Raw genomic sequence first — 27,696 nt, forward strand, 5'->3', positions numbered from 1 at the left:
ACTTTAGCAGAATGTTTATAGTGCATAGCTTATTACTATTTTGCAATGCAAATAATATGAAAACCTTCCCGTATTAAATGCAGATATTGGTAGCTTTCAGTTTATGTGCATTTATAAGTGGCCCCTTCTCTGCCCTATGCACTGCTGCTAACGTGGAAGCAAGCAATGTTTTCACAGTGGACTGTCACATACTCTTTCAGCGCTATACAAACCATGCATGCCATCATAAAACATCAAGCAAATAGGCAAAATAGGTTCACCATTTTATTAAAAATGACCAATGTGGATGAAACAGCATTTTAAGGCTTGTATAAAAGAAAACTTTAACTATTGGGGCAATATTTTATGCTATACTTGATACAAGGCAATAAACTGAAACACATATAACTTAAAACATCCATAGGTTTTATACATTTGTTAAAAAAAATAAGGCTCCAGCATTTGTTTAAAGACAAAAAGCTAATCATTTCAGTGCACATCTGATTAATATTAACATTAATTTGTTTACAGTTTAGTATTACACCTGTTAAAAAATGCAATGAAAATCTACTTTGTACAGTATAAAATGCAACGACGAGTTAAAAAAAGCAAGGCAGTTATAGACATGATTATGCTATGGGACTGCAGTAAGTTAAAAACACTATTTTGCTCTGACCTGCAGTATTAAACCAGATCCAGCTGATTAGAGCAGGATGTTAAAGGGAATTTCTACTATGCACCGGTGACAAAGGTGAGAGGTGGGCACTGTACATAAGTATACTCTCCCACCACCCTGCCTTGCCAATCTACATGTTTTAAGTCCCACCTTGAGCACATAATGACTCATTCACCGGTGGATAACTCAAGTCTGTATCAGATCTTCATCAATCAGGTAGAGGGAGCCACCAGCTGACAGATGCTGAAAATGTTCAGAGCGGGATTGATGCTTGGTGGAATAGTCAATGGAGATTAGTGCTATTTACATAGGATCCTAAACTCATGCCATCTACTGATCATATATCTAGCGGTCTTAAAGTGTATTTCCACTTTTTTAGCCAAATAGGGATAACACCTACAATATAGTTTTTACATGTTGCCATTTACATAGTATACATCTTGAAAAAAAAATATTTAAAAATTACTCCAGGACTGAAAATCCTTCTTAATTTCTCGCTGTCTGAGGGGGCTGTGGGAGTTTTTTTTTATCAAATAATTAACTTTGTCTGTACTGTGCTGGCAGATACCATTATTACTTGTAAACTAGATGGGCAGAACTGTGTGTTCTAACAAAAGGTTAAAGACTTCAAGGCATTATATATTAACCTCTTGCCGTCCGCCCGTTGTAAAAAAACGGACGGACGGCACTGCAGCTGTGGCGGGTTGCCGTCTCCAGACGGCATTTTTTTTCTGCTCGTGCGCGCCCCCTAGCGGGCACGCACAGGCAGAAAAGACCCGACCCTTGCACACACCCGTTACCGGGTGTTTCACATATAGGCGATCAGCGGCTCCATAGCCCGCCGATCGTCTATATGTGCTCGTTCGCGTCCACCATCCATGAAGCAGATCTCTGCTTTATCAGCTTCTTTTGGGGTCCACAGGTGACATTAGGGGTCCTAGAGACCCCTAATGTCTCCATAAAGAGGACCTGTCAGTGTGCCTTTGCTATTATATAGGGGGATTGTTATCCATTCTTTTTTTTTTTAAACTGTCACTCGGTCTGTCCCCTTATCTGCACAATGCCATCTATTCTAACCACTAGAAACTGCTTGTATTGTCCTATGTATAATCCTGCTCCAAACAAACAGCTAGAAAGGTAAGATATATATTTAATAATTTTAGATATACTGTGTGAATGGGAACACAAACATATAATGGGGGTTTCTCAAATGTGGCTGCAAAATTGGAAATATATTTTAGGTGAACACAGATGACGTGAGAAAGCTTGAAACCTTGTAACATCTGACAACTAAATTTGGTCAAGAGAGAGAGTACAGGTTACAGGTGATATCTGGTGTGCAAGGTCACCCCCTGTTGGCAACTCTACTCTTAAGGCCCCCCAGCCACAGCCCCCGTGTTCCCACCTGCTGGAGTTTTAGGCATGCTTATCTATCTAAAGGTGGCCATACACTCTACAACCATCGCAAGACTTTAGTCTTGCGATGGTTGTAAAGGGATTAAAAAAACGTACGACCTGCCTATCTTGGACAGGCAGATCGCACTCTCGATCATCGCAAGCCCGCCCCCCTGAGGGGCGGGCTTCCGATGACCGCAATGATGAACGGGCAGTGTGCGCGTGCGCACACCGGCCCGTTCAGCATTTATCTTCCGAGCACCGTTCTAACCAGCCGAGAATCGGACGATTCCCGGCTGGTTTTCGAACATGCTGGTTCGACAGAAGAGGTGCGACCGTACAGTAGAAACGGTCGCACGTCTCCGTTCACACTGCTCGATTATCGTACGAAAAACCGATCGCATACGATTATCGTACGATAATCGTGCAGTGTATGGGCACCTTTAGGGTGGTCTTTGTCTTCCTACACTAAAATAATCAGTTTCAGGTGTAATGACCATTAAAAGAGATTTACTCAAAAGGAAAACACCACACCCTTGCTTGGATTTAAAACAGACATTGCTCAATAGACCTTGTATTTTGGCTGGGGTCCAAGAAAGCAATTGTCTACAAATAACTGGCAAATTAGTTTTCTATGGACCCAGAGTTTAAAGGTAAAGCTACTGGAACACAAAAAGCTGCATAGCAACAAAACCAGCAGGGACTTGGGAAACTGACCTAGAACAATACTGGATATAGAGAGGTGGAAATATCTGCTTGAAGGGATTGTCTAATGTGCTGCTCAGCCTTGGTCACATAAAGTGCTTTTTTTCTTTATATGCACAAACTATACACATTCTATTGTATGTACATTTTTCTGCTGTTCTTTTCACATTACAAATGCTACCTTGAAGCTCAGAGATACTGGATTCTTATCACATAGCAAATAATTTCTTTCAAAAAATAATTTAGAGTTACTTAACACATATCACATCTTATATTTCTACTATGTATCTATGGTTCAGGTCTCTTCCAGTTGCATGGTTAATGCATGTTCAAATGATATACAGTTACCAATTAAACTACATTCTTCCTAAATAATGAAGTACCTTTTTCAAGCCTAGAAAAGCACTGTATGCAGTTGCATAATCACAGCTTAAATAGCAGCAAGAAATTTGCAAAACATATTTAGGATTTTTTAAATATATAATTTTTAGTTATAATTTAAAGGGGCGGCAAACCTAAGATGCGCATTAACTAAGGAGGGTAAACACAATTTGTTAGTAACATTCGCTGCATGTAAATGTTGTTGGCAGTGTCCGTCAACAGAATGACTATGGTGACATATCTGTGTAAGCGAGAATACCTCTCCTTGGGTGGCAGAACTTCATCTCTAATCATGCAATACTTGACATATACATTAGTGAATGTTACTAACACTAGTTTCAGAAATGAAGTCTAGTTTACATTAACATCCCTCAGGTCAGTTGAGACCTTTAAAAAGGGATCTCTGGCTTTGTGGTACTATTTAGTATCCTGTGCTGTATAGCTTTAAAAAGATATCGTCTATAGTTGCATATGTAGAAGAATATGCTCTAAGGCTTAAATAATCTTATTTTGTATAAAATTTTCAAGTTTTATTATTATACAAGCAGTGCATTCCATGACTCTCATGGCAACATCTGAAGTAAATCGATCGTTTGGAATCTGTGGGAAGGGGAGCATATCTGGATAACGGGTTTTTAAGCTGTCCACACCATAGGCTTCTAAAGTTTGAACGTCTTTTGTAAGGCCGTTTAGCTGTTGACCATATTCTTCAATTTTTTGTGCGAGTGCAGTTGGCTTCACGTCTTTGTCCGATTTCCCTCTAACAGCATAGTCCGCTGCAATCAAAGCTAATTTTGTGGAGAGATAGCATTTGAAACAGACCCACTCATTAGCATTTTTGTGCAGATCATTTCTTGCAGCTGAAAAGTTAGCTCTTGCTTGCCTTAGCCATCTCCGAGCTTCAACAGGGTTCCCAACTGTCTTGAAAGTAGGTGGTACAAAGAAACGTTTAGAATCATATGAGCCTGTGGTAGAGGCAAACGTTTCCTTATACTGTTGCTTCTCTGACTTGTGATGTGTTGCTTCTTGATTCCAAGAAGAATAAAACCTCTGAAAAGAGCTTTTGTCAGATTGAAACCTAGCTGATGGTGTTGTGAAGGTCCTTCTTGCTGTTCGTTCAGTATTTTGGTCTACAAAAGCTTGCTTCTCTAGTCGGTTGATTTCGTTTTGCAGGTGCTTGAAAACTTCATTTGCTATGTCAAGATTTTCTGCATTCTTATCTGGATGCCACTTTAGATAAAGCCGTCTAATAATCTTCTTCCGTTCTGATTCAGATAATGTCCAGGCCTGCTCAATTACAATAGTGACCTCTTTTAGAATTTCTGGCAAAGAATTTAACTTGATCTTTTTTGGTGACTGATGTTTTGAAGAGCTTGTCTTATTGCTTTCTCTACTTGCAAAAGAAGGTGCAGTCCTGGGACCTGGTGTCGGAAATTCTGTTGGACTTGTAGGTGTAGATGGAGCACTATCTTTATTCTGAGGACCTTCCTCTGGCCTAGAGAATTTGTACAGGTCAAGTGAACTAACAATTTTGTATTCACTATATCCAATATCTATCTGGTAAAACTTTCCAAGACAACCCGAATTGTCATTTTCTTTCTCCACTTCTTGAACAATAATGGCATATGTATATGTTGGCTGGTATGAGCCAAATGAGTCTCCACCTTCAGCATCAACCAAATAGCCAACATATTCTCCAGGATAAAAAACATTGGTTGGATCCATAAGGAGAGTGTAGTGGATTTCTGCTGGAATGGGAGTGCCAGGCATAGGAAGTTCCAGCTTTGATTGTTCAGTTGAGGAGTCATATTTAACTCCTAAGCTATCAAGCTTCTCATTAATTCTGTAAATATCATTGCATCCCAACATAGCAATGAGATATGATGTGTCAGAAATGAGATTGTCTGTTGCAGATTTCAAAGTCATTGCTAAGGCTAATAAGAAATTGATGTCTTTACTGTCAGAGTGCTGGATGTAAAGCAAGATTACTGCATGTCCGTACCGCTTCAGAAATGCAAGCGTTTCACTTTTGCTGTGAGGGATAGGATTAAACCCCTTCACCCTTAATGTGGTTTGTAATTTTTCAAAGCAGGAAACCTTTAAGCCTTCTCGCAAGGCTTTGCAAAGTTTGATGGCCTTTTCCTCATTTGCCAAAAATGCATTGTCATTTTCATGCTTCATAATTCTAATAAACCCAGTGATAAACTGTTCAGAAGACAGAAGCAACTGTAGCCTCCCTTGTAGAGAACATAAGGTCCCAAACTGGCAAGATTTTGGTGTTTCTTCATCCAACTGTTCTTCAAGGATGCTACTGAGAAGTCGTGGCCTTAACTTTTGGGGGAGAAGCATTATAAGTCTTGTGTGAAAGCCATGATCTTTTCCCATATAGCACTGACTTAGATCCACCAGCATTTGGACACCAATGTTTCCCTGAATTCTGCTTTTGTAGTGAGGTGCATCATCAAATACTAAGATACTTGACTTGACCAATCTTCCATCTTGACTTGGCAGATAAAGTGCAAGGTCACGAATGTTTTCAAAGTCATTGCGCACTTTAACTGAATCGTTCTGAAGACTTTTCAGCAGGCCAGAAACTACTCTCTTTACGATACGCATCTCATTGGGGTCTAGCTGTTTTCCATCAGAGCTTTTGAAAATGCGACTAAGAACTTCAACATACTGCTTTGTAGAGACAATATCTTCTGTGCCTAAATTTTTAAACAACTGATGGAACGTTCCTAACTCTAGAGGAAGTTTGTATAGATAAGGTTTAAAATCGGACTCAAATTCCAGATTGATAACAACCTCCTCTGGCTTTAGAAGTTTCCACCCATCTTCAACCATGACAAAAGCAACTCCTCTAAGCTGGAACTTAAATTCTTTCTTTTCAGTGTTAAGGAACTCATAGATACTTCTCAGAACCTTTGATCTTGTTTTTACAATTTCCTCATCAACAGTTGTAATGTTGCATATGTTTCGGCAATTGTTAATTACTTTATCAAGTGATGGGTCTACATTTACATTAAGCATTGTCAAAATCTGTTCAAGTTGTTCCTGTGGGCCAAGGGTGCTTCCTTCTTGTTCTTTAATGGTCAGTGGGGTTGCTTTTTCTGGAAGAATCGGGCAAGATGTCCACAGTAGCTGCATAACATCTGTTTGTTTGAACTTCGGATTAACTTGAGCTCCATTAAACCTTATCAGAGGTAGAGTACCATTTACTTCTTGGTACTGAGGATGGAAACTAACTAGTTCTGCAGGTGCTCGTTCAGGGCATAAGAAAGGTATCATAGATAATTCCTTTAAAAAGTTCCCCAAAAATAAATCAGTTCTTTCTTGGAAGACATAATAAAGAATTACATCAACAGTGTTCTGCAGCACTTCCTTTGACCAGCCTTCAGTGGTGGCTCTCATGCTTATCTCTTTTGCAAACTGCAGCAATTGCTGCTGAGAAATAGCATGCTTCATGCCTATATTTCGAAGAAATTTGATCCATGAGAGCAAAAAGGCAGCTTGATTCTTTGGCTTTGTAATTTGTTCCAGTTTCTTAAAAAAATCCAGTGGTACGAATAATTTTTCAGAAAGCATCACTTCAAACACCTTGACAGTTCGATCATAGAAATTCTTGGCAGGCTTTAGCCGACCACTGGCATCGTGAATAAAGGAGAGATCTTCTAGTTTTGCATAAAGCTGATCCTTCATTGGAGAAGCATCCTCAAGACCACATAGTCTATTTTTCAGATAAATTAGATGCTCTAACTTGGCATTGTAGGAGAGGTTTTCAAACTTTGGCAACAAGTGCTTTGAATAAATCTCCAGATCATCCACAGGAATGCAGCCTAGTGCCGTGTAGAGTTCTTTAAGATTAACTTTCTCTTCAAGAAAAGCATAGGATGAGGAGTGAGACCACTTTTCCACCTCAGCTGATGGTATACTCTTTGTAAGGACATAGCAAGTCCCATACTTTGAAAGGGTGACATAGCGACCACTTACTGACTTGTAGCATGGAAGGGTCTTTAAAATGTTAATGGTATCCCCTGATACCAACTGATCTAGATGGCAGTTAAAATACATCAAAAGTGCATCAAAATCATTTTCAACTATTTTTTCAGTCTTAAAACTTGATGTTTGAATCATGTGATATACAGCTCTAAGGATGCTTATGGGATTGTCGATATTTGCTGTGTGACTTGCCAGCATGGGAAGCAATATGTTGTCTTTTGAACACATTTTGTTTACAGACAGTTGGATACATCCAGTCTTCATCAAAGTATGGAAAACTTTATCACTTTGTGCATTTGGAAAGATTGCAATATGCATGAGACTTAATGGCAGCAAAACATCACCATCTGGAATAATCAGGTGGCCGGGTGACACCGTGAACTTTATTCCTGGTAACAAAGCCCAGTCCTTGAGTGTTTCAACAACTGTATTAAAAGTTGTGCTCGCGTCAATTTGATCATTCTTGACATTAAATGACTCGCTGATGAAATGCCAGGCACTTTTAAGCCAAGATTCACTAGCAAAGTTATCTTTCCAGGGCACAAAGACTTTTGTTTTATATTCTCTGGGAAGAACAGATGACAGTAGCTCTGCAAAGCTGTTGATGTCAAAGACCTTTGCAACTTTGTTTGAAAGCAGAATGTTGTTGTATCTCAGAAAAAGGGTGTTCATGAACAGATCCTTCCGGGAGGGAATTAATTCATGGTAGGTGGTTAGGAATTTGGGGTGCTTTGCATCAAAAATCTGCAAAACATTGTCCAGAGTAATCAAAAGTGGCAGGCCCTCAATCGCAATAACATTTTCTTCAGCATCTTTTAGGCAGTAGTCTACAAGGAGTTTTAAACTGTGGAATAACTTAAGGTTGGTCTGCTGAAGGCGGCAGGGCAACTTTCCAATGTGGCAGTTTGAATCAGGAGAAGAAAAGGTCATTAGAAAGCTGCGGACATCAGAAGGTGTTGCATAGGAAACGGGGATTCCCGCATCCACCAAACAGTGGTATAAATTTGCCGTTTCATCACAGTAGTAAACTAAATTGAATCCAATTTCTAAGAGAAGATGTTTAAGCCTGTAAACATTCTCAGCTACTGTTTTACGGGTAGTAATGTTATACTCAATACTTTTCATATGGTGCAACTCATCTTGTAGTAAATTGTCGAAATATGGCTTGCCAGAATTCACTGCAGACATGTTTACCCAGGTAACAATGACAGCCGACTGACCGTCAGATCCATCAACATTTGGGGTACGCACAACAGGCAGGAGACGTTTGGAATCAGCATAGATGCAAGAATATACAGCTTTTACAAGGCAATACCAGTCTGGCTGCAAATCCAGTCTGTTAACTGGGAAAAAGGACAAAAACTTCTTCAAAATATCTTTAACAGCATGGACTGGTGTATTGTTCAAAACTGAGATTGTTGGATCACTACCTGGAAAGTTTCGTTTTTTCAGCTGCACCAACAGTTCCACATAAGCTGGTGCTATTAAGGCTGTCATCAAACTGTTGTTCCAGTCACTTCTTACTCCAACTCCATCATCATCCCTCCACAAATTTCGTCTAGCAGAGTCTAAAGCAAAATGTCCATTTACATGGAAAGGAAGTCCTGTCTCAAGAGAAAGGGGCAGGAAGCAAAAAGCTCTGTAAGGTTTTTTGTAGTTGTGGGTAACACAAGCAGCAACACCTCCACGTGGAAATAAAGTGATGTCCTTATTTTTATGTGCAGAGATTACGGTTTTCATTACTCTCTCCATATTGGAGAAACCTGACCGGTTACAAATTGACCAAGTGGTAAGATTGCCTTCAGTATCCTCAATATCCATTGTGTAAGTAATCTGTTGGACAGGTATGTCTTTTAGTTGTTTTTTCCTAGTAACACTATCGATAACAGATGAATGAAACTGCTTGCGTTTTAGCCGGTCGCCATCAGTAATTTTGCCTTTGACAGAATACAACACTTTCAGGGCACCAGTTGACTTCTCTATCTCACAAATTGAAATTTTTTCCATGTGATTCAAAAACATAAGAAGTTCAGCTCCATCTGTACGCAGCTTATCAAGAAGGTTTTGCACCATTCTATCCGAGCAAGGTACAGAAGAAATTTCAGAGGTTTTTGCCATTTCTGCATTCCGAAGTGGAAACCGAAACATTGTGGCATTGGAAAGGCTGAAGTGGTTGCCTATATATAGATTTAGCACATCTGAAAACTGTGTCCTAAAGTCAGCATCCAAATCTCGGAACATGCGCCCTGGACTTAATGAAGTCGCCCCTGGGGCATATGCTGCATGAGGATCAAAAATACAAATGATGTCATTTGAAGAGACGAAAGATGGACAATCAGTGATGTGGTAAACTGAATTAAACCCTATGCCATACTGTCCAGTTTTTACTGGGTTGCCTTCCTTTGTCCCTCTTCCCAAGTTCTGGATACCTCGGACATCATCTTCCGTGAAGGGTTGGTTGTTGTATACACATAGTGCAGGACCTTGTAGTGGAGTCCATTTCTCATCAAATATTCTATCTGATGGATGATGTCTTGGATCAAAGACAAAACAAATTTCTGTGGCTTTTGCATCATCTGCATTTTGTAGAAGTTCTTTGAGCATTTCCTTCTCTGATGGATATGCATTCAGGATGCTTTTAATTCTGCTGGTAAGCTTTTCTTTCTGTCCAAATTCTGTTCCAAGTGCAGTAAAACAAATATTTGAAGCATATCTTTCTAGAGCTTTGTGTCGTTTTGGAATGGATCCCAATTTTACAGCAACCTCCCTTGGAATGTCAGAATGACAATATTTTACAGCTGTGTCTTTCACTCGAATCCACGGGCAGTCATTATAGCATAAGGATTTTGCTGGAAGTAGATTGAGGTTGGCATCTGGCAGAAGAATTTGGCTATAGTGCTTTTCACAATATTCTTGACTCTTTTCTCGAATTAGCCCCCAGATTCCTTCACTAACAATACGTCTGCAAAGTTGGAAGTCATTTTCTGATATTTTTCTACTGTTATTTGTATTTTTGATGGCCAGAAGAACTAATGCAAAATCTTCCACCGTAAAGGCAAGTTTCACTCCAACAATTTCAAACAGTTCACGGAAATTATTTCTGTACTTGGTGGGCATTTGATACAAGTAAGGCGCTGCTTCAAAATTCAGTTGAAAAGCAACTTTTTCTGGACTAACGTAAATTCCATCTACAAAGATAAAAGCGTTTGTCTTCAATTCTGTGACCACCATGTTTTTTGTAGCTTCGTTCAGCAATACGGCTTCATTAAGAAATTTATAGCAAGCATTTGTAATATTGTCCTGGTACAGAGTGTTCCCATCTAAATGCTTTGCAACTTCTTTTAGTTGTTCTATCACTAATTCAGGGGATGGTTTTTTGAGCAAACCCAAGTACTCCTTGACTGCCAATGATATGGGTCCACAACCCTTAAAGGAAGGAGAGTTTTCATTCAGGATTGGTTTTAAAAGACAAACAATGTCCTGGTGCTCAGTTGTATACAGATAATTAGCTGCAAACAAGTGCCCTGGATTATATTCACTTCCTTTCCAGCGCAAGGAAAAGCCTGCAGGTTTTGTGGAAAATGGTAGAAACTGAGCAGTTTGACATGTCTGGCAAAATTCCTTTGCTTTTGGGTCCCTGAACTTAAGTTTTTCATCAATCAGACTTAGGATAATATTGCTTCTTGTGCAAGCTGCAGCATGGTCACTTTTATTGATGTCTGATATGGACTCAATGCGTTCAATTAAATCCTCCCACAAAATGTCATCTTTAATCATTCCAAGTTGCACTAGTTTCACCAACACCACAGGGTTTAAGTAATTTTGGTGTGTTCCAAAAGGGAATCTCCCATCACTATCATCATACAATTTTGCAACCCTACCTTCTGGGTGAATTAACCTTGAAGGTATAACCAAAGGATTACCTTCGCTGGAACAGGGAATGCATGGTGTTACTTTCAGGATTTCACCAAAAGCTTGTATCCTCTCATTCAAAACAAAAAGCATCAATGGATTGCGTAATTCAGGTTGAATCTCTGCAATATGTGGAAAAAAGACTTCAGAAAAAAACTGACTTTCAGAAAAAGTATTTTCACGCAGTACATCTGTACATCCTGCTTCTTCAAAGCCCATTTTAACCCATGAGGGCAGTTCCACAGCACACAGATTTTTAGAGCCTGTTTTTTTCAAGTATTTTAGGAAAATCTGAAAAGCAGCAGGTCCAATATCTGGTCTCTTCAGTAAAGAGTCATCAAGAAATCGTACATGTTTCATGGAGACCCAGGATGTTCCATCAGAAAACACTTTCATCCTGTCCTTACCTTTTCCTTTGGCAATGTCTTCATAAATTCCTTGGCAGATTACAGTAAAGTCATCATGCACATAGCCAGGATCAGGCCACACTGAATAGTAGTTGTATTTGAGTAGTTCTCCACTGATGGACATGTCTCTTAGAACACAAAGAGCTTCTAGATAAGATCGAACAATGACATGCCTCATGAATACCATATTCCACCTTCCTTTGGTATCAGTTTTCCAGATTTCTTTACGGTTTGAGGTCACAGCAAAGCAACCATTCATATGCAATGGAAGACCAGTTTTTATCCGTAGAGGCAAGTAACAGAACACTTCTCCAACATTGGTGGAAAGTGGTTTCACTGTCCATTTACCATTTTCACTTTCAGAAAGCATTACTGCCACTCCGCCACACGGCACCAGCCCAAGTCTTTTGCCACTATCACTTAAGGCAAATTTTAAAGCTTCCCCGATGTCCATGCAAGAACATATAAGCCATGTTGTTGAGTCTATAGTTTTTTGTGGAAGTTCTTCAGTCATTCTTTTGTTTTGTCCAGATTTCGCCATTTCAAATATGTGTGCTGGTTCATCTTCTGGGCCTCGGAATAAGGGAGAATGCAGGTCAACAATTCGTCTGAACACATGGTGAAACTCTTGAACAACAATCTGCAAGATAGAAGACGATTTTGGCATATCTGATGGAAATCTTTTAGTTGTACTGCAGTTGTGCATCACTCTGGCAGCTTCTTTTAAAAGTCTTGTTGGGTGAAATAAAACCTGCGAGGAACATTCAGTTTTTTTAATAGTCACTGTGTCCTGTGCTAAACTCGGATCTGACTCTTCAGGTTTTAAGTATTTGAGAACCATGGAGTTCACGTGCTGAGTGAATAGAATCAGTCTATAGCCACACAGGCTAAATTCATCTACAAGTGTATAAATATCTGCAGTGTTGTAGCAAGTACTGCTAATTTCACTCACTTTTGCTTCTTGCTGTGTTCTAAAGGAAAGCCTAAAAAGTGTACCTTTGTAGCAGTATGGCGTTTCAACAGCAAGTGGTAGATCACACTTAAAAACACCCAAAAATGGTTTAAATTGATTGGGAAATTTGCGAAGTCGTTTCTGTTGCTTGCTCCAGTTAATTTTGATACCTGGATTAGATTTGTCTCTGATGTGTTTGCTAATATGGTTGATATTTGGATCAAACATGATCATAAATTCTCTACTCATAATAATGGGAATGTCAGTAACGTGATACACAGAGTTGAAGCCCAGACCAAACTTTCCAACCTTGTCCACTTCACTCCTCTTTAAGGACTCCCCAAGTCGAGTTATGTTCATAAAATCTTTATCTGTGAATTCAGAATTGTTGTAAGACCACAAAGCAGGTCCATGACATGCTGCCATTCCAGGGTCCAGAAGATTTTCCCTTATGTCCATATTTCTTCTCATATCGATCAGAAAGTTGCACTCTGTGGCGATGGCATCATCTGCATTTTGAAGGAGCTCTTTAAAGATATCTGACACTGAAGGGTATTCTTCTAAAATGTTTTTGATTCTCACTGTAAGCGGTTCTCTTTGACCTGACTGTTCAAACCCCATGTTTTCTGGATTAATAAGTCTTGTGCTTAAACAAGGTACATTCAGCCACTCTGCTGTCTTCATTGGTATATCTTCATGTACCAATATTATTGGTTCAACCGAATCTTCAAGGAGGTCATTCAAGTCATCAACTTTGATATCACAGTAACAACATTCATGTATAGGCCTCATTACAAGCTTAGAAGGATCTTTGTTATAATGCACGGGCAATGGGGTTTCTGCACTTACCACAATCTGATGACTATACATCCATCTCACAATGTTCAGCATAATGTTAAGGTTTTGCCTGTTCTCTTCTATGTCCATGGTTTTCTTGCTTCTCTCATAAATTATATTTGTAACTTCAAAGATATGTCCAGGAGTCAGCTCCTCAATTGAACCACAGAATTTAAATAACTTATGAAATTTTACCATTGTGTTTGGTATACTATGCAAAAAGGGCTGAAGGTCAAGACTGTGTACTGATGTTATTATTGCTTGTTTTGGAGAACAAAATGTTGTGCCTGTCCAAACCCATGGAAATGAAAGTGCTTTATACAGCTCTTTGCCTTTCTCAAGGGACTCCTGCATAAAGCCATAGATTTCCAATAAAATGTGCTGGAACTGATAATAGTCTTCATCAGTAATTGTTTTGGAATTATTCCAGTCAACCACAACCTTTAGGTGTTTCAGCACAGCTTCAATGCTAGGCCCTTTTGAAATGCCCAGCACTTTTTCAACATTGTCATTCATGTTCTCCACCAGCGGAACAGAAGATCCTACGAAGACAGCATAACACACATTGCACATTTCTCCTGGAGCATACAATTTGAATTGGTCTCCCAACCAAACCAAAGAATTAGGATAATTCGGTGGACGTTCTTTGATGGCAGGAATCCATTTGATCTTTTTTAACACAGCTTTTGCTTCAGGTGACTGTATGAGTTTATATGCCTTTTTCAAAACTGTCAGGAGAGTCTTTGCCTTTTTTAAGACTATGTCATCGTTTTTTCCTGATCCACTGTGTAAAGCTTCAATTTTCTTTGCAATCTGTACAATGTCTTTTTCAAGAATATGAGAATCATTTTTGAGCCCTAATTGTCGAAGGGAATGCAAAACATCAGAAGATGTAAAAGCAGCAGGTGGAAAGTACAGGTGTTCTTCAGCACAGAAGAGACTTTGAAGGATAGTCACCTCTGGATCAAAAAGTTCATTAGCTGACACAAGTCTGTCTTTGTTAACGGGCAAAAATTTAAGATTCGATAACCAGTTTATTATAGCTCCATTTTCATTCTTTAAAAAGGTCAAATTTTCAAGAACCCAAAGCACAACACATGTCCTTTCTTCACTTGAGTAAAAACCTTTTTCGACATCTTGCAAGATAGTTTTTACACAATCTGTACTCTTTAGCTGTTCAACTTTGAGCATCTTAGTCAAACGGATAGTTTCCTCATCACTGCTATCAATTACAGGGATTGAGAGCCGAGTATTTGGAGGAAGTCTGGCATTGTGATGGAGAGCTCTACAACCTCTCAAGAAAACATAAGAATTTTTTTGGTCTGAAGTCTGTTCTATCATTTTAAAGATCATTAATTCCTGAATGATCTTTTTCTCTTTTTCGTTGATGTCTGTTAGGCTAGCTAGGAATCGCCTCAGAGTATCTTTGTGATTTGGAGTCAGGGAAGCAATCTGACTGGAGAGTTTTTGTAAAGACATTGTGTCCATTATTTGGAGAAGAGCACTGGGCGTTGGAGGATAGACATATTTTTTAAGAAGTGGATGTTGTATGGCGGGATCTAAACACTGTAGAACAATGCCACCAAGGATTTTAATTATTTCTGGCAAATGTTCAGGCAGCTGAGTATCTGCCCCATCATCATATATTACAGGAGATGGTGACCTCAGGCGAATGAGTTCCAGTGTGGTTTCCTCTTCTTCCAGCATCCTTGTAGGAATAAGCGGCATGTCATCAAGACATGACAGATCTTCTGAAAAATTAATGTATAAGAGTTTCCAGACCATTTTAAGCCATGAGATGGGAGGATGCCTTTTGTCCTTGCCAGGGGACCATCTGACTACCAAGTCTCTTGTCAGCCATATCGTATTCATAACCTCCTTAGTAAGACGTATAAACCGTTCAGGGTTCAGGAGCTGCAGCTGGGTGCATGGCCTTCCTGTTGGAAAAAAAAACACATTAGAAGCCAGCATTGACTGGAAAGTTAAAACTTAAACTTAAGGTAAAAACAAAGGAACAAAGAGAAATACATTTCCCTAAATAAAGTCAATGCTATCTAATATTCACAAACTCATCAAAAATTAAACTGCATTCTTATTTCGAGATTTCCATTTTTTTGTTAATTTTTTTTCGAAGTAATTAATAATTAATGTATTCAAAGAGGGAATAATAAAGTGTTATGTCCAGCCAAAACGTTTTTTTCCTTCATTTTGGATAGACTGATGAACGGTTAGAACGCCTGTCAGAATTTTACTGCTATCTCAATTAGAGATTTACCCTCACTTCCTGTGCTGACCGCATTTTACCAGGAGGGAAGCGAGGGTAACTCTCAAACAGCAATCCGACATAAATAAAATAGGGCTGCAACCAACTAATCGATAATAATCCATTTTGAGAATCTTTGACAACTATTTTCATTATTGATTAGTTGGTTGGATTCCCTAGCTCTCTCCTCCATGCTGGGAGGAGGGCACAGCAAGCAGTGGGTGGGTGCAATAGCCAGCCTGCTATTGGAATTTGAAATGGCCAATAGCAGGCTGTCTATTGCACTCGCCCACTACCTGCTATATTTACATTCAGCTGCCGTCTGCGGAATCTTGCCACTGGCAGCTATCATTCACTGGCTGAAGCTATTCAAGCGCCATGTGTTTACAATACAATTATTTTAAAATAAATCATAAAAGGTGGGAAAAAAATCATTTTCGGTTTCGATCTGACAAATTCTGCTGCGGGAGGGACGTTGCAGTGCCATTCATTTTAATGGCACACCAAACACGCCTCCCACCCACAGTGTGATCGCACCCACTGGAACGCATGGTACCGCAATGCCGTGCGATTGCAAAAATGTACATGCAGTTTTATTCTGAAGTAAACTTTATGTTTGTAGCACTGCATTTGTGTACTGTATTTTAAATTAAGGATGGTATTTATGAAAATAATCATTAGGTGCAGCCCTAAAAAAAAATAGATTTTCATTTGTAAAGTAGGGGTAAGGCTAGAACCCATGTCGGAGTTTTATTACCGTCTGTGTCCCCGTTGAAGATTTCCTCTCAGTTCCTGACTTGTGAAATTATCATCAGCAGGACAAAAAAGCATGAGTTCTAATCCAACCACACTCACCAAAGTTAGAAAAAAAATAAACACCTGACTAATGGCCATAGTTGCCATGTAGCTGGACAATAAAATTAAAACATACAATTTTTTTTTATAGCAGATGGATACTAAAGCACAACTCTTTTTGTTAGACCAAAGTTTGTCCTCTTTTGTCAGCCATTGAATAAACCTCTTAAAACAGGAGTCACAAGAACAAAAGATAATGGCTAACAAATTCTCCAATGTGGAGTACTCAAAAACCTTCTTGCGGTAACATTGGGGGCAAAAATATGTTGTAAGAGCTGGTCATCTGCAATGTTCCTCGTGACTTAAAGTGACATTAAAGGCTCCTATTTTTTTTATTCCCCCCATGCTTATTTAAGTACTTACCTTATGTGATTCCTCTTGTTCCAAAAATCTTCTTCCTTCCACTCGTTTCCAACAGTCCCTCCAGCAATGGTGCCGCTCTCTGATCCAGCATAGACTCCTCTATCTTCATGTCCCACGAAGTCTGCTGGGCTTGCAAACTCCTGGCTGCGTGCATTGACTTACAGTGTCTCTCCTCCTTTCCCCGCCAGTGATATTGAGTGTGCATGCGCCCAAACACATCCTCCTGCACAGCAGTTCCCGGAAGCTACAGTTTTACACCCGGAGTGAGCGGCGCAGATAGAGATAAGTTATTGTCGATTTCACAATTATTTTTATAAATGCTGTGGCATACATCTACTGCTTGCTAGCAGTAGATATACGTAAGAAACACAAGATTTTAATACCACTTTAAATTGAAACCCTTACTTGGAACCAAAGTTTGACGTCCATGAGATTTTTTGTTTCACTCACATTAAGATCTCCGATTCTAGCCTTTAGAAAAAGGATTTCAAGATATGGGTGCTGGCTTTCTTCATATGATTTATGTTGCAGTACGCACAGTATGTGTCAATATGGAATGGAACGGATGTATGTCTCTGCCTTGTTAGAAACCTTCAAAATGGATATTAAAACCCAAGTGGATTGGCTTGGTAACTTTTAATTGTGCCATGCTATACATGATGAGGGTAACATGTAAAAGGGATGTGTGGTCAACATAGTTTAAAAACCACAGGAAAAAATTTTGCTAACTAACAGAAAACTAAAAAACATGAGAGGACCATAAGTGAAAATAAAGAAAGAAGAAAATCCAAAAAATAAGCATTGTTAATTAATTTATATAGAATTTTTCATCAAATCTATGATAAACAGCCGAATTACATTTTAAACTCTGGGTTTAAGTTTTATTTCAAAATGTGTTTCCAAGCAGTTGAAAACATTAAAAAGCAGTTTTGCCTGCAGTATTCACCTACTCTTTGCCACTGTCCCCTGCAGTCTCGTTGCTCTATGTTGCTGCTCCTCTTCAGGGTTAAATGACGCCCAGCATCATCCAACCTACTTCCTCTGAGCCCAGGCTGTCAAGGGCACATCCCCTGCAGGTGCATAATCATGTTGGCCTGTGCTCTAAGTACAAGCAGTAGATATATGCAAAAACATAAAAAAGTTACCAAATAGGTAAAAACTTACCTGTGTCTGCCACAAGCTCAATTCTAAAGATCTGAAGATTGTCGAGCGGCCGGGAAGGATCATGGGGCGGGCTCACGCCCATCCTCTTCTCGGCCGGGAGAAGAGGAGAAACACAGGGTAAGTCAATGCACGCAGCCCGGCAGCATGCACACGGACAGACACCGTGAGACACAGAAGTCAGCGCTGGATCAGAGACCGGCACCAGCGCTGGAGGTATTGGTAAATACAAGTGGAAGGAAGATGATCGGATCAAGAGGCATCATTTAAGGTAAGTCCTTAAACCAGCATTGGGGGAGGGGGACTTTAATGTCACTTTAATCGTGAAAATGAAGAGAAAATGCTGTCACCAGATCGGCTGGAAGAAGCTTGGAGGTTAGATCAATGAGCTGTACTTTATTTTTTTATGTATAGGGTGGGGGGTGGTTTGGAGTTCTGCTTACGGTAGTAAAACAAATTTACCATCACATATACCACTAAAGAATTAGTAGGGTATAGAGTTTTCATGCCCAACTACCATTCAGTACAGCAAATTCATGCAGAAACCAACTAGCTGCACAATTCCATGCCAATGTACAACACAAAAATGCATCCTACTTCGTAGCTATTCATGCATCAGTTGTTAAATGTGCTCTGCCACAAATTATACCAAAATGTACAAGTTAGTTCAGGTAAAACATACAGTTGAAAACATACCAATATGCATGTTTTACACAAATGAATTTCATGGATTGAAGATTCTTCCATCCTTCATGCCTGAACTGCTGCAGAACATCCTAGGCTAGATTAATAACTGAAGCTAAACGTACAACCTGATTATGAGTGGATTACTGTGCAGGAGATGGTTGATATGGGAATATGATAATCGCATATAGTGTAAAATGTGGCCATCTTACTAGTGGATTAAATACAGTTCATATCTAAGTATACACTGACTGCAGTTGTGTTTACCATCCATTTTCAGTCATTTAAGACCAACAATGAAAAATCAGATCTTTGTTTGAGCTACTTATCTGCCATTCACAGAAACTGTCCAATAGATGATAGATGGACCTCAAATATATTGCCTATAGGCAGTAATTGTGACTCAATACTCCATTTTTATTTTTTTTAACATCAGACCAATTGTATGGCCAATCTCCTGCACTCTACAGATCTGCACTTTCTTACTCTGTACATGGAAAGATTTTGATCCAGAAAATATTCTCCTGCACCACAAACCTATACCTGTTTATGAAGAGCTTAAAGCTCAACTCTCCATCTTATTCAAACTATCTAACACTGTACTACTACAAATCAATTATGATGGCTACAGGAAACTTTTTTTTTATACAGTTACACTTAGACAACAATTATTTGTCAGCTGAGCAATTTTAAGTGACAATGATCAACAGCCATAAGTCAATCTGTTTAGCTTCCCCGCGATTGTGGCCATTAGTAGAAACCTGGTTGCAGCCAGAATAGAATAGTGTGAATTGTAATACTTTTATCCACACTTGAATACCACATAGATGTACCATTGCTGAACATTGCTCCACCCTAGGCAACACTATGCAAATATGAATGTACATACTGTCTCTCAATAACGTTCGTCTGTTAAACACTTAGTACTTTTAAACAATAATCTGTCACACATCGGTTAGGAAAAACATACTGGGTGCAATTAAACACTATAGAATTCTATGGCTCTCCAGTTCTCAGTTTACTGTACCTGCAAATCCCCAGAGAAGCTGTTGTGCTAAAATGTAATATTACAATATTGAGAACACGATATATAAGAAATACACATTATGATGAATTCCTACTTAAAGTGCAGTAGTTAGTAGCAATGTAAGTACATTCAAGATACTTACACCCTAATTTTCCCACAATGAGGTCTACTTTAAAGTGACACATAACTCAGGAGTTAAATCTTAAACATTCATTCAAGTACCTTAAATATTAACATAAAAGTATCTCATTTGTGTATCACTCGGCTGTAGATCCTCAAATCATCTCGGACTTGGTGCTGACACTGTCCTTCCTTCTGGAGGGTGGCTACTTTTGTTGCCTATGGTCCCTGTATGTGTGTTCTAAAGTAATTACTCCCATGATGGACTATAATCTCAATACAGATTCGTAAACTAAACGTGATATTGTAGTCTATCAAAGGCGTTCACACTTTTTTTCATATTCACATTTGTGATTTGATAAATATTACTGTTTAATATATTTACATATATACACACACACACTACCTATACACCGAATCATCTATATTAAAAGGAGAACTATGAGGTGAGTGCTTTTCACTCACCTCATAGTTCTAGCCGACCTGTGACAATGAAACTGTCACAGGTCGGCTCAGTAGATCGGGAGGTGAGCGAGCATATACCGGCGTTCGCTCACCTCTCGATCCTGTCACGGCTCTCTGCCGTGACAGGGGAGGGGCTGGATTCCCCACTCCCCAATCCACCAGCGCTGACTGGCGGAACGGACGGGGGAGGGGGCGGGTACAGCTGGCTCTGCCTCTAGATAGGCAGAGCCAGCTGTCACTCCCGCAGCTGGGCGGATCTCAACATCGATGTAGGGATCCGCTCCGGCTGCGGCGTCTCAGTATACCGCGAGCCGTAGCTCGCGGTATACTGAGCTTAGGGTAACGGGAGGACGCTAGTTTGCGTCCTCCCGTTACCCTAAGGAGAACTATGGGGAAAAGCCCTGACCCCATAGTTCTCCTTTAAGGTGAGTGCTTAAACTTTGCTTTTCTTTGTGGTTTCACTTAGAAAAACAAATGATGACATGTTTAATCACATCTAGTTAGCAAAAGAAAATAATTTATAATCTATTACCTCGACTTATTGATGCTTCCTTCAAAGCAGTCAGAATTTCAGGTTTTAAATCTTCAGAAAGAAGTCTGCCCTCTAGTCCAGGGAATAATGAACTGAAAGAAAAAGAATGTGTGCAATTATTTCACATATTGTTTTAGAGATGGTGCATTTGTGCTTCCCTAAATAAATCAAATTACACACTACTTGCGTCTAAAATGAGCAGAATCCTACGGTGATTCAAAGCTAAAACTTCAGGTATACAGCGAAAACCAAATTGAAATGCAAATACTTGCGCTATTTTGCCTTCCGTGGCATTTAGTCTTGTCTTGTGATGCAAGTAATGCTGCTAGATAGCACAGGTAGGTTCTTTGTACTGCACTATTTGTGACTTCATAAATAGCAGTGAGTTAGTCCATTACTGTATACATCGGTGCAGAGTATGAAGTTTCACTATGTTCATAGCCATAGTACTCAGAGAAAGACCATTATATAGCTTTATTGAAAGATACCTATCATGGAAGAGCCATCATCACTGACCTCCTTCCGAAAATGCAAGGTGCTCCGATTGCCACATTGATCCCCTGGCTTCAAAACTTTGTAAATCAGTAAGAAACAAAGAGTCTGCAGTAAGAGAAGCTAGAGTGATGCCACAATTGCTGATCTAGATATTTGGTCCAGGGCAGGGATTCAGTAATACTGAGGCCAGAGTACCAACATGGCAGCTAAACAACTTGCATTTTCAGAAGGAAGTCTGCAATGGCAGCCTATATATATGCCTGCGGGCAGAGTCCATTAAACTCAAAGAACCAGTGAGCGTCCATTAATGTCCATATTTGAAATCTGATATGGCATCCATTCCATTAAATGCACATAATAAAGCCATCTATATTTTAGACCTATTGCTATTCCAGATTTTATAACTGAAGGTACATAAGACTAAAACACAGAAGTGTCCAAGCAGATATATGCAGAATTTTTAAAAGGCAAACTAAATAAATATGAAAAAAAAAACAAAATTAGGCCCACTCTTTCACACTTGCTGACACTTGAACACACAAAATCATGCACTTTTGCATGTGTTCAAGAAGCACGCAAAAAGTGCGTGTCATGCTGGTAGTTCCATTAATTTACGCAGTAAGCAAGACATGCATCCTGGTGGTCAAAAAACATATGAAGCTCACTGCTCAAATTGCTGCCTAAACTTCTTTGTTGCGCATAGAGCAGCCAATTGAAATGAATAGGCTGTCCTATGCTGACACGCAGCAAAACACTTTGTGCATTCATGCGGCAAGTGTGAATGGGGCCTTAGTGCTGAATGTTTTGTCCATGCAAGTCAAAAGTAGGTTCACTTACAACAGAACTAAACCCACCAATTTAACCAGTTGACATCCGCGGTGTTAAACCCCCTTCCCATCCAGGCCATTTTTCAGTATTCAGCGCTGCAGTACTTTGACTGACATTTATTCCGTCATGCAACGCTGTACTGAAATGAATTTTATACCCTTTTTTGGGGACAGATAGAGCTTTCTTTTGGTGGTATTTATTCATCACTGGGGTTTTTATTTTTTACTATATTAAAGGAAAAATTACCGGAAAAAAAAAAAAAACCTGTTTCCCCTATATTAAATGATAAAACATTATTACCCAATTTTTTGGTAAAATATAAAAGACGGAGTCACGTCGGGTAAAAAGACCAAAACATGTCAAGCCTTAAAATTGCGTGCGCACGCGAAATCTCAAAAAACGATAATACCCAAAATTGGCCATAGGCGACGCTTTAAAAGCTGTTACCGCTCATCAGTTTAGTGTTATCAGTGATATCATAGCAGATCACATGTGTCGCCATGACAACTGCAATCTAAATAGAGGCTAAGATGGCACCTTTTGTGGCTGTAAAGGAAAGGCAGGGTAGTTCTGCTTTAAATACCTGGCCCCCTTCAACTCAGCTCCCCTTTACTTCCTCACTGAACGTTTGGAGTGAAGAGAAATACCAACTACTTTTTGGTACAGTATTCATGTAACACACTTCCCTTCCTCTCCTAGAATAGCACTGGCACAAGGTGATTGATCCAGTGTGTTCTAACATGGAATGTGGGAAAAAAGTCCTCACCCCTATATAAGTTCTGACTGGGACGAAGTCAGAGCTTACACAGAGCGTTTAATCTTTGCTCCCAGAGGCAGACAAGGTGGCAGGAGAAATGAAGGGAAGGCAAGTATTGGCAGCCTAAAGTGAACCTTTTGCTTTGCCTTGCATGGCAGAGTATAGCTTCACTTTTTTTTACAAAAGCAACAAAGTATAACAAAACAAGAACAAGTAAACTGAACATATGAACAATACAGTAACAAAAAAGTGACAGATAATCATACCTGGGGAACTCCTCTGAGGTGATGTAAACAACATCTCTATCAGATACAGATGAAGAGAAAGAAATAAAATTCCCATTTTGAAGAGGAATCATTTCTAGTCCTATAAGTTCACTGTAATTCTCATCACTGAGTATGAATTCAAGGAGGTGAAGCTTCTCAGGTTTAGGTCCCTTGTGTGGACATTTCCTTAACACCTGACGGACAAGAGCTGGGGTGACTTTCTTCACTTGCTTAGAATTATTTAATGGGATGTGGAATGCAGCAGCAACATTTGCCGGTACCTTGGCAATCGGAGTCCCTGAGTTTTGGAGGTAGTTCAGGATAGTTTTTGTGTACTCTTTGCTTTCATCTATCTCCGTGAAGTTGACATCACATTCTTTTAACCAGCACTTGTTGGTGGAGAATATCACTGCATTCTGGAATAACATCTTCATTAGAGGTTCTACTATGGGTTTCCAGTGTGTCCCAACTTTATCCACCTCTGGCCACACTCTGTAGATACTTTCAGCAGACAGAGGAAAGTCTGGATTCTCTTCTGTCGCCATTTTCTTAATTGCTTCTAAGATAAGAGTAGCATACGCTTTTGGGACAACATTCTTAACAATAAGTTCATTCCAAAGAGCAGCAGGATCCCGCCACTGGTCCAGTTCTCTCCATTTGATACTCCTACGGTTGTCTGTTAAGCCAAAGAAACCACTGATGTGAACTGGAAGACCGGTCTTGCTTTCATCTCCTGGAGGTAAAGGAAGAAAGCAAAAGGCTCTTCCAACAAACTCTGACTCCGCTCCCTTTTCCTCACCATTGTTCCATAAAGGCATTGCAATCCCAATAGTAGGAACAAATTTGAGGTCATCAGCAAGGCAGTCTAATTCATTGCATATGCCCCGGCCCCCAACACTGTTGCATACCAACCATGAGGAAGTCTGCGTTTCCTTAGCACTTTCATCATCAACAACAATATTTACATGATATGCAACACAAGTTATACTATTGCTTGGAACGCCTTTGCAGTAGCCATCAATTGATGAGCCAAGAATCTTGATAGAGTTCGGCCTATCATGTTTCACAAGCTTGTTTTCACTAGCTGTAACCCGAAAAATTAGCTTTTCAGAGCCATCTGCCTCTCTTATGTGAAGAGACACTTTTTGAACATTCTTTAGAAAAAGTAGCACTGTGTCTGCATCAGCTCTGAAGGATTCATAGAGTTCTAGAACCTTTACTTTATTGTACAGATTGCTACTTAGCAAGGAGGGTTGAACGCGAAGAGGAAATCTGAAGAAGGTTCCTGGGAAATGACCTTCTCCAAAGGTTTCTTTAGTGCTGCCGAAAATGTTAACAAATGGGGCAAATTGGTCCTCAAGTTCACTTATTTCTTTGCTGTCCTCTTTAACGTTCCAACACTGGCCTGACTCGTGGCGTCCAAAGAGTACCTGGTGTGGATCCAACATCCCAATTTGATCACCACTAAAAATACTGGGAACATCTAAAAATGAAATATATAAAAAATCTTTATGCATCAGTACATTTAGACCAGCAATAATAAGCTTTTTAAGCAGTTTAAAAACACAAGTAAATATCTGATCTTGTTAGCACACATCTATGTTAGCACACACGTTTGTGAACGGCCGGACGGACATCTGCTAGGAGCGGGAGGGCGTCTTGAGACGTCACAGCCAACATGTGACATTGAAACTGTCACAGGTCGGCTCTATTGATCGGAAAGTGGGAGAAAACATACCGCAGATCTGCTCACTTCCCGATCATCTTGCAGCAGAGAGCGGTGACTGACAGTGGATTCCCCACTCCGATCCTCCGGTTCTGACTGGAGAGACAGACTGAGGAGCCGGCGGTCATAGCTGGCTCTGCCTCTAGAAAGGCAGAGCCTGCTGTCAATCAGCCGGCTGGGTGGATCTCGACAGTATTATCGGGATTCGTCCCAGCTCCGATGCTCTCAGCATACAGCGGGCAATAGCAATGCTGGGTCACTGGAGGACGTTAGTATATGTTCTAGCGTGACCCAAAAGAGAACCCCATAGTTCTCCATTAAGCAATCTGATTAGTATGAATTGAACTAACCCCATAAAATATGGCTGACTAAAGTAAACTAAACATCTGAAATATCACTGAATAGAACTAAACCTCTAAAATAAAAAAATATATTTTACTTTTATACACCAGTAAGTTTTATTTCTCAAAGCAAAGAATATGTACAATGGGTGGTCTGCTTTGTAGGTGGTATGAATGTGTACTTAAACACCAGTATGAAGGGGGCAATGCCACTAATATCTGGGAGGCCAAATGGTTAGCTAACCTGTGATGGGAATGAAGGGCCTGTAAACCAGGAACCTTAGTGCGAACTTCTGCAAACAGGTACTTGCCCAAATTCTCCGATACCTTTCCCCGATACCGGAACTTCTGGTCAAAGGAGGATTTCCTCTGACCGGCAGTGCCGTAGGGGAATATGGACCCCGCTTTCAAGGCAATCAGAAAGCCAGGTGGTGAGTAATGACCCGCCTCCCTGATTGGCTGGGAAGCCGGCTCCATGCTGATTGGCTGGGGAGACGGCTTTCTGATTGGCCAGGAAGCCAGCTCGATGCCGATTGGCTGGGAAGCCAGTTTCCCGGCCGATCACAATTGAGCCGGGCAAATAACATTGAGCCGGCTTCCAAGGCAATCAGGAAGCCAGGCAGCATGGCTTCCGATCGCCCCGGATCTGACTACATGCCAACGGAAGCACCGTTATCTGTACTCCGTACCGGCGAGTACCGAAAGCAAAATATACCGAAAAACCGGGATCTGTGCATCCCTACTTTTAATATACCACAAATGCAACGAGAAAAAAAGTTAATCTGGTTACCCAAGCATTATAAAGTCAGAAAACACTCTCACCAGTTATATGGTACACAGAGTTGAATCCAATACCAAACCTTCCAACCTTCAAGGGGTCATCTTTTTTCCTACTTCTTGCTATTTCTTGAATTCCGTGCCAGTCTTCAGTGGTGAAAACCGCGTTATTGTATACATAAAGTGCAGGTCCTATAAACAGACATGTACAGAGTGAGTACAAAAAGTATTGAGGACACACAAAAAAGGTAAACATTTACGTCATTTTGACATGACCTTCCTTCATTCCTGGAGGACACATGGCTGTTAGGCACCACTACAAGCAGCTCCTGTACATTTCCTGGGCTACATACTAGTTCTGATGCACTCAAGCAATTGTTCAGCTTTACTGTAGCCTGGGAATGTGTATGCCTCAGAGATGGACGATGGCTGTTTCCAGTGGCAGATATAGAACATATTTCATCCACTATTACCTTTTTCAAATTTGGTGGCACGGCAGTATTCATACCTAGGGCAGTCTGTGGTCATATTAAGCCATTTTAATATTCCAATAAACAGTCAGGGATATTTAATAAAGCAAAGAAGAATATCTCATAGTAACCAATTAGTCAACTCTATAGTTCTACTCTGGCAGGCCACACAGGGAACATCTTGCTGGTGCGGACACAGGCAAGTATGTGAATTGCCACAAATGCTAGGTTAGGGCATTATGTCCATTAAACATAAAAGCGAACTAAAATGCATCCATGTTCATCTGATCCCCATTTAGTTACCGTGCACCACCCAAGGGCAAAATCTGATTGTCCTGATAACAAACCCATCCCAGACACCAGTTGGTACACACTGTACGGCAGTAGCCTGCTGAGAAACACCAATATGTAAATTAGAGGTGCACCGAAATGGAAATTCCAAAACCGAAATAAAAAAAATTTGTCAGGCCGAAACCAAAAATATTTTTTATTTTCATTTTTTCACATTTTAAAAATAATTTTATTTTTATTTTTTATAGTTGTTTTTAATTTTTTTATATTTATTTTTCTTTATTAATTCATTTTTTATTAAATATTTTAATTTTTGACTTTACTTTTAGGGGCTTCAGGGAAATAGTAGGGGTCTAAACAGACCCCTGATATTTCCCTTTTAAAATAGAAAAAGAGATTGAGGACACAAAGTCCTCAGAGACACACAGAGTCCTCAATCTCTTTTTCTGTATACCCTGTTAACATGAGGACAGAGAATGTTTACTATAACTACAACTATGAATGGACAGGAGGGGATGTAGATCTCTCCCATTCATTCATAATTGAGGATATAGTCAACATGCTATGTCCTCAATTATCTACAAGCACTCGCTCTCCTTCCTGACACGCTGTCACAGGAGGCTGAGAGAGCGGAGCAGGGAGGAGAGCTCAGCCTCCTGTGACAGTGCTGGCTGTCTCCACCCACACACCGCAATGCTGGACTGTGATAGAAGGCTGAGCGGTGTGGGAGGAGAGACGCCGGCTGCTCACAGCGCTCTCCTCCAGCAGCGCTCGGCCGGCTGTCACATTTCTCTCCTCCCCGCTGGGATACTAAGCAGCGCCCAGCGGGGAGGAGAGAAACCAGGGATGCGCCGATGTATCGGCACAAAAATGGCACTTTCGGCATTTAGCTCTAGTGTAAATCTCATACCTAATGCCACTTCATATACAGTATCATTTGAAACAATTCTCAAAATAACGTGTCCCATTTAGCTGCACGAGTGCTTTCCCTTCATACAGACCTTGATATTGGGCCATATCCTTAGAGAAAAG

At 40.1% G+C, this 27,696-nt stretch overlaps 1 protein-coding gene across 1 annotated transcript; it reads right to left on the reverse strand.

The window, feature by feature from the left end:
* Nucleotides 1-3,306: 3,306 nt before the first annotated feature.
* Nucleotides 3,307-27,696, reverse strand: SACS (sacsin molecular chaperone). The gene is made up of 5 exons (XM_018569738.1): nt 27,666-27,696; nt 25,949-26,095; nt 23,060-24,542; nt 20,714-20,805; nt 3,307-15,180 (listed from the first exon to the last, which is right to left on the reverse strand). The coding sequence occupies exons 1-5, from the start codon at nt 27,679-27,681 to the stop codon at nt 3,632-3,634; spliced, it is 13,287 nt and encodes a 4,428-aa protein (XP_018425240.1). The 5' UTR covers nt 27,682-27,696; the 3' UTR covers nt 3,307-3,631.

This window comes from Nanorana parkeri, unplaced genomic scaffold (assembly GCF_000935625.1).
Source record: "Nanorana parkeri isolate BGI_ZX_2015 unplaced genomic scaffold, ASM93562v1 scaffold1384, whole genome shotgun sequence".
NCBI classification, from domain to species: domain Eukaryota; kingdom Metazoa; phylum Chordata; class Amphibia; order Anura; family Dicroglossidae; genus Nanorana; species Nanorana parkeri.